This window comes from Aythya marila, assembly GCF_965140915.1.
Source record: "Aythya marila genome assembly, chromosome: 3".
NCBI lineage: Eukaryota > Metazoa > Chordata > Aves > Anseriformes > Anatidae > Aythya > Aythya marila.
The window spans coordinates 50,229,621-50,237,874 of NC_139044.1; the positions used below are offsets into that span (position 1 = coordinate 50,229,621).

Here is an 8,254-nt window from a genome sequence, read left to right on the forward strand (position 1 = left end):
CAATCTAATTGTCTCCTACAACCAGGATTCCCAAATTCCTTCTGGGTTGCAGGTACCCATGAGCCTGTACATGCCACTGTGTATTAATTCACCATTTTGGAGAAGCAATACTAATTCAGATGTATCAAATGCAGCTGGGCTCTTTTAACACAACAGTGTTAAAGGTATATCTCAGAAGCAAAACCTCATTCATGGGTCTTTCCAGTTACATTGGCAGATTTTCTCATTTCTGTGTATGCAAAGCTCATACAATTTTCTGACACCATTTTATTAAATTCTCATCTAAGGAGAGATACATTTCTTTGTGGTTTTGGTTGGTTGTGCTGGGACTGAAAATGCAAGCACTGCATCCTAAAAATTAACTGGAAATGACTCCACTTTGATATGGCCACTTTGATGTACCCACTTTGATAGACTCTTCAGAATGCTGTTCTATCACCATTGCCTTTTTTTTTTTTTTTTTTTTACTCTGAAAATCAACTGAATTACAGCTAAAGGCTTCCATTTTAAAAGCTTCTTAGGTCTATGGCAATATTCTAAACCAGTTATGATTATGAAAATTTCATGCAGTAGTAAATGTACATAATACAATGAAAAAGGTTTAACTTGTGTGTCTGCTATTCTAAGCAGCTTCTCTTCTTCATTCTTCTTCATCACCTGTCCCCAGCATCTGTTATCTCAGGAGTCACATACCTGTTGACCCAGGGAATTAGATTCCTGACTCCAGGCTGACATATGGCTCCCCTGTTCATTCTGGCAATCTGAGCTCTTAAGAGAAAGTCCAATGAGCCCAAGTCACCTTCTGAAAAGACAAGCAGAAGTGGTGATGCCTGTATTTAGTGTCAAAGATAATTTAGCCTGAGAGGGTTTGCACTCATAGATCCCATTCCTCAGGATGAAGCCCAAATCACCAAGGTTACAGGAGCTCCTAGGATGAAGTACTAGCTCCGTAAAGAGATGCAGTGAGAGGGGCTCTGACTATGCGTTCGGCTATGAGGAAACAGACCCTGTTTTCAGGGGCTGATTTTCTTTTTAAATCCAAAGAGTATTTTAAACTGCCTGGAGGTCAGGGGTTTTCCAGTAGTTCACTGCATTTTTAGTGTACATACTCCATGTCTCAGGACTCATTTAATAGGAATCCTAGCATCTTTTCTGTTTCCTGACCCAGGCAGAGTTGTCTACTGCATTACTGACAGCATAATTTTCTTATTTGGGATATATACTAAATATAAACAGTATTCACTGAGAAGAGTCAAACCCTTCAAAGTGTGCTGCCTACTTTCTATTTTGCTGAGCTACCGTCTCACTAAGGTTTACTTAGAGGTTCTTATTCATATATTCAAGATACACTTGCTTTAAATTTAAGATAAACTTTAAATACTAGTGTCAATTTATTTCCCCTCTATGCAACACATTAAAACTAAAAAAATAAAGGTTCAAGAACATTACTAGAAAAAAAAATTGGATGTTTAACATTGATAGGTTATTATTTCAGAAAAAAAAAATGATCTGTAATTATGGCTTGAATATGACTCTAACATAAAGCATAGTCCTCATGTTTATATTCTTTTTCCACCAAGTACCTCCTTACACTATCCATGTTGTCTGAGGAGATGTTTTCATAGATCAAATCAGTGAAATATACTCACCAGTAAAAATAAATTGGCATCATATCTCAGCATGTCCTGGATTCAAAGATTTACTGTCCTATTGATTGCATATAGATTCCTACTTTGAAAATTCTTTGGGCTTTAAAGTATGCAATAAAAGTCTTATCTGGATTAAAACTTTGTTCTCTAGGCTTTTCAGGAACGCATGAAGTTTATTAATAAGCATGCTGCAAGAAATTCAGAGGAGTCTGTAGCTGAGACTGACGTTGCCAGTTTAACACCCAGATCAGAAGAAAAAGGTAAGGGTATAACTTTCTGTAAGGCGTGTCATCTTGATTTTTGAGCATTGTAATTTTAAGATATAAAAGGACATTATCACTTGAAAGAAAAATATGTCTAAAAATTAATGTGGTGTAAACACCACAGTACAGGTTTTTCTGATATGGGTTCCCAAATATAACCTGTACATAGCACAACCAGTGTTTTAATGTACAGTGTGAAATTAAACAGTAGGATTTAAAGCATTCTGCATAGGTTATTGAGCTCTTTAAAACATATTTAATGTAAATAAATGGAGAGAACAGCCCCTTCAAAGGAGTCCAAATGCACAGTGGCATGCTTAGTCTCTATCTTCTCTGTCCCCTCTGTTTTAATTGTTATATTGCTCCAGCTGCAGAATACTCCTGCTGTGCTAGAATTCCAACACTAAACAAAGCTAGCATTTTTGGAAGTTCAGTGCAAAATACCTACTCCCTCAATTCCAAGTTTGGTCCCAGAGCTTGTGTAGTATATATGTATAGAAATGTATGCAATGTACAGAAATATTTTTTAAAATGTTTAGCAGCTGAAATTGCATATCACTAAGATGCTACTACTTCTAATGCACATTTTCTTTGTTTTAATGTTTGTGGACAATGCTCTGGAAGTGAGGTGTCAAATAGTACATAAAATACATACAGAACAGCACCAGTTTCCCAGAAACTTGCACAACAGTTGTCCAATTTTTCTTAATGGTGACAATTTCTATGGGGTCTTCCTCTGTATTCCCCAGTAATTATTGAATGCTGATGAAAATCTGAGCTAGATACAAGGCTGCAAGTCTTTTTTTTTTTTTTTCTTCCCTCCCCCCCCCCCCCCCCCTTTTTTTTTCTTCTCCTGAGAATAATGCTGTGATCAGGTCATCAGATTAATAAAGAATAATAATACTCAGTTTGCTTATGACAATATCTGGCCGTGGATATTTGCATGGAACTAGAATTTGTGACTAGTATGTAACCTGTTAAGATTAGTTTTTTGTTAGTCAGGTAACTAATCCTCCCAGGAATGTTTCAGAACTTATGGCAGAAATAGTCGTCACCTTATGCTATTGACAAATGCATCAATATTTACTTTTTGCATTCCAGAAGAACTTGAAAAAAAATATTATTTTATTTAACTTATTGGGTAAGAACTTCAAAATTAACAGCTGTCTACCAGGTTTTTTGTTCTAAACTAAGCATTTGGAGTGAAATGTAATGTTTCATGAATTAGAGAGGTGATAACCCAGTGACTTTAAGTTGTTATGGTTCAGTTCCATAGTGTGTGGGAAAAGTCAGTAGTCTTCTTGAACATTTCTGTAATGTTCCATGTCTTAACAAGAATTTTCAGGCTTTAGAGAGTAATTTTCTGATGGGCAGTGTCTGAAGTACTTCCAAATTCTGTGTCAATTTCCTACACTAACAGAGACATCTGGTATATTTGTCTAGGTAAATATAAAGGTTTACTTTTTTTTTTTTTTTTTTTTTTTTGGTTAATGCTCAGAGACCTCTTTCATATTGTTGGTGAGAAAATATTAGTAATATCTTTAAATATTTCAATTAATTAATTGAATAAATAGGTTAATAAGAGAGCTTTTATGGAAACAAACTACCACAGTTGTCATTAAATCTCATCAAATTTTATGGTCTTTTCCACCACAGCCAGATGAACTGAAAGAAGTGCTGGAATAATCACAACACAGCTGAGCACAGTGACATTCTTAATGTCATATGTATCCCTGTGTTGTGAGAATGCTACATTAAAGCATAACACATATACTATCCATGTGATTAAAAACATGCTAAGACTGCATTCTTACAATTTTAAATTGTCATGGGAACTTTTTTCTTGAGATTGCTATTTTCCAAACAAAACATATGCCCAAAAGTGAATATATTTTTTAAAATATAGCCAAGACTGAGCAATCAGATTTTTATAGATTTTTTGTTTATGAAAGTGATCCCTTGCTTATTAAAATTTATTCTCTAGGCATTTTAAATTGGTTATTCTTGTTTATATTTACACATGACTCTTTCATGAGTCATTTTGATTTAGCTAAAATACATGTACAAATTTCACTCTAATATTTTTTTTAGCATCTTTGATTCTATCATAAGTATCAGAAGTAAAAATGCAGAAATATTATATCACCTCCAACCCATATTCTCTATTAATAATTCATTTTGCTGAGCCAAGAGAGGGGAAAAAAAAACTATATTACAAATTAGATGGACTACCATAACTGAACAACTGTTTTAATCTGTTTTGCTGTAGGTTCTTTTTCTCTTACCTCAGAAAAGAGAAAATCACAAGAAGCTATTGACCCAAGTTTACCAATACAGCAGAAAAAATGGAAGCCTCCAGACCTTAGTCCTTACATGAGGTAAACTACAGCAAGAAAAAATTGCCAGTGAAACAAAAATGAAAGACTAAAGGGTTTTGTATATATAGGAATTAGTAAATGCAATAAAATTGTTTAAGCACTTATATCTCATCCATGTTTTTTATGCCATATAATAGACGTGAATTTAGACTTAGTCCTTCACATCACTGATGTAAGCTACAATTCTGTCACATATTTGTTAAAGTTGTGACAATCCTGGATCATGTTTAATCTGTCCTTCACATCGCATGCACAGAATCACGCAGTAGCAAATGTAGAGTGTAGATGGTATCTTCATAGTTTTCCACTTTGAGTTTCCTGGCATAAATGTTTTTTAAAATCAGAAAATCAGTGCTTTCCTACATACTAATATAATTTTTGCCTTTTCTTTTTTTAACGTGTTGCGTGTCAAAGGAGTAGAATTACTGCATTGCATGTAATGAAAATGTGACATAAAAACATGAAGGAAATTCATATGCATGTAAATATATTTATTTCAGTGATCACCTTGATAGAAATGCATAGGAAGTTTGTCATGATATGGTGCTAGGCTCAATATATTTAACAAACGTGGTTTAGTTAATGATAATAGTTAATAACTGAAATATATATATATATTATATATACATATATATATGAATAAAGCATATATTGTATACTTTATTCAAATATTCAAAATAATTATTTTTGTTATTGCATGTGTCAATATGAACCTGTCTAGCTGATATGCATGCACTTGCATATTGGCTGTGCTGCAGCCAGAAACAAGTTCAAGCACAAGTCCACCTGTGTTCATCCTGGCATTTATGCAACTGGTTGATTTGCAGAAGATCTTAGACCTGTTTATTGCCCAAATTCAATTTTAAATTGAAAGGGAAACTGGTGTTATATTGAAATGAACAATATTAAAACAATAGAAAATATGGGAAAAAATCTTCCATAAGTTTGAGTTATGGAACGATTTCATTTGTCTTTAGCTCCTTGACTTTTACACTCATCATTTAAGTCAGATAAGAAAAATAAAACAAATGTTTCAGTGCTGAATTATAATACCAAAAACTTCTAAGATATTTCTAAAAAACTAAGATATTTCTTGCAAATTAAAAATGTGTAACATGTAGAATTTTTTCATATGCTCAAAGATGAGCATGATTTTACCAATATTTTAAAATAGACATTCATGTATAAGACCATGCCTCACCAATGCACTTCCTTATTGGTGTTAAGTATAAGAAGGTGAAAGGTGATTCCTTAACCATATCTAACTGTAGAATAGTTATTTTACATTATGTAAGGCAAATATATACATAGAGTTATTATGAAAAATATACAACACCCTAAACTGTATATGAAATGAGATTAATATATTTGTTTTTCCTTTAGAAAAACAATGTCTGAATCTGTGCTAAGAAATGAGTCTATCATTCAACAGCGAGAGATACATAAACAGGAAAAAATCAACCATTTTAGAGAACTTCGAGAGCTGGTTTTGGAGCAAAGAGAAAAAGAGCAAAATGCTAGAGCTTTATTGAAGCAAAATATACTTGAAATGTATGAGAAGCTACAGGTAGGTTTTCAAGTTTACGTTCCTGTAAATGTTACTCTGATATCCACCGTTTGCATGAATATCTTGATCAACAATTCTCAAAACTTTTGCATTCCATATCAGTAATTAGAATTAGTGTACAAGTTTGAAATTTCACTTGGACAAAGGTTAAAACTAAAGTCCATAGGAAAACAAACAAACAAAACAAACAGTACTACACAACATCATGAATATTCTTAATATATTCTTGTTATAGTTCTTTGCAAAAAACCAGAATTTTAGGCCTATCACCATAACAGTATAGTTTAAAGTGAGAAGAAATTGAACATTTGATATATACGACCAGATGTACATTACATAAAGCATCTCTGTTTGTTTGTTTATTTTGTAATGTTGTGGAGTTGCATTTGTGGGTTTTTCAAAGTAATAAAGAAGATAATTCATGTAGGAGTGACTTGCTCCTAATATGTCCTACAGCAAAGATAGAGAACACAGACTTCCAGGAATATACGTGTTGTCAACAAATAACTGGAATTGTTAATCCTTAAAGAAACATAGCTACAAATAATAAATCTGGTATCACTAGTGAAGGTTCCATTGCTAGGATTAACTCAACCAATTCATCACACATGAAATTGGTACAAATATCCTAACAAAATTGGCTTAACTTTTGATTGTCAACAGGAACAAAATGTACCTCTGATTGTCTGCAGGAACAAAATGTGTTGTCACACAGTGGTGATACAGTAACCACTAACAATCAGCTGGTGACTGTTCAGAGTTCTTAAAAGTGGCTAAGAGACAATAAAATTAATTTTAGATTAAACCGACTGTTTAATTTAAATAACTTAAAAACACCTCCTTAACAAGTACCCAGCCAACTTTGTTTATATTACTTAACAATAAGCCTGCAAGGAGCCATAGTCCTCTACTGGTGACTGATTGATCCCTAATAACAATGTGTCCACATTTTCAGATGTTGCTATGATTTTGGATGCCTAACATATATTATTAGGGAAAACGTTTCTAGAATAGTTCGTCTGCTCTTTCAAGGAAGCATGTACATTTAAGATGTTCCACACTAGTAATCTGAGTTACTTGCAAATATGCATATTGTGCTGATTAGTAATTTTACAGGTTTTTTTAACAGTAGACCGCAGAGAACTATATAAAGGTCTCCATGTATACCCATTTTCCAGGATGGAAACATAACGGAAAAAAGTTTTTAGAACTGTCCAAGTCCTACTTGGCCTAAATCTCATTGAAGGCTGATGTGATTTAGGCTCCTTGAGTTTCTTCTGAAAATGAGACATGAGCTCCTTAACCATTTCAGTACTTCTGAAAACTAGGTTTTAAGTTTTTTTGTTATGTGGAATATAAAAAATAAGTGTGTTTCTTTTTGTTTGTTTGTTTTTGTTTGTTTTGGTTTGGTTTTGACTTATTTAATACAACAAAGCCAGTAAGTAACAGAAGCAGGACTAGACCCAGATGTGTAACCAGTTTTTTGCCCTATCTTCTTCCCACACAATTAGCTTATTGAACCAGCAGTTAAAAACAAAATAAAATAAAATAAAAATTTCATGACTTTTCTCTTTTTTTTTTTTTTTTTTTCATGGTGAAAAGCTTGATATATAGCTGTGTCCCTGTGACAAATAAGTAACAATACATGTCTGGGCAACAAGAAAAGGAGAGAGGCCCTACCTGTACTTATACAGTCAGAAAGTGAAATATAACTAAAAGGATGCAGTTGCTTGTGATAAAATGCAGATTCATGTGTTCCTGTCTGGTTTTGGCTAGGCATCCTTAGATGAAACACGAGGCCAAGTTCACAGCATTCGGGAAAAATACAGAAGCAAGCTGCTAGAGGCTGAACGCAGAAAACGTGAAGAGCTGGCAGCTCAAGAAGCAATCCTGCAAACAGAGCAAGAGAAGAAAAGCCCAGATGCACAGAAAAAAAAGCAAGGAAAAGGATTAGGAAAAAGAAAGTAGTTGATAGTACTACTGAATTATACTTAACTCTTTGGGAAACAAAATCTATACGCAAAGATGAAAGACTAGTTGCTATTTTCCACTGTTTGTGTCAAGTATGTCACATTTTATCTCTCTGACTGCTGCTATCAAAAAATTGATTTAGTATTCTTTTTATCAAAGTGTTTGGTATTTTGCTTGTCATAAATGGTACTCAGAACTATTAAATTGTATACTTTTTACTGGAAATACATTTTGCAATAAAAAAATCATATTGCATTCAGAGTTTTCTCCCCAAATCATGCTTTCATTTTGTTTTTTTTTTTTTTTTCAAACAATCAAAATGGAGCCAGTCAAGAATAAGCCTGAGTTGGAACAGTGAATGTAACCTATCAGTCTTGAAGTCATTTAACTTGGCAGAAACACGAGCTCCTTAAGTGGATGACAACT

The 8,254-nt window shown here is 33.5% G+C and overlaps 1 protein-coding gene across 1 annotated transcript in view; it reads left to right on the plus strand.

Moving 5' to 3' along the window:
• ADGB (androglobin) overlaps positions 1 to 7,825 on the plus strand; it is a gene marked incomplete at both ends in the record, with an annotated part of 117,754 nt that extends 109,929 nt beyond the window's left edge. Inside the window, 4 exons of the mRNA XM_082756165.1 lie at positions 1,801 to 1,909; positions 4,182 to 4,290; positions 5,674 to 5,857; positions 7,634 to 7,825. Coding sequence (XP_082612291.1) covers positions 1,801 to 1,909; positions 4,182 to 4,290; positions 5,674 to 5,857; positions 7,634 to 7,825 — 594 coding nt within the window. The remainder of the gene's footprint in view (positions 1 to 1,800; positions 1,910 to 4,181; positions 4,291 to 5,673; positions 5,858 to 7,633) is intronic.
• Positions 7,826 to 8,254: the final 429 nt, after the last annotated feature.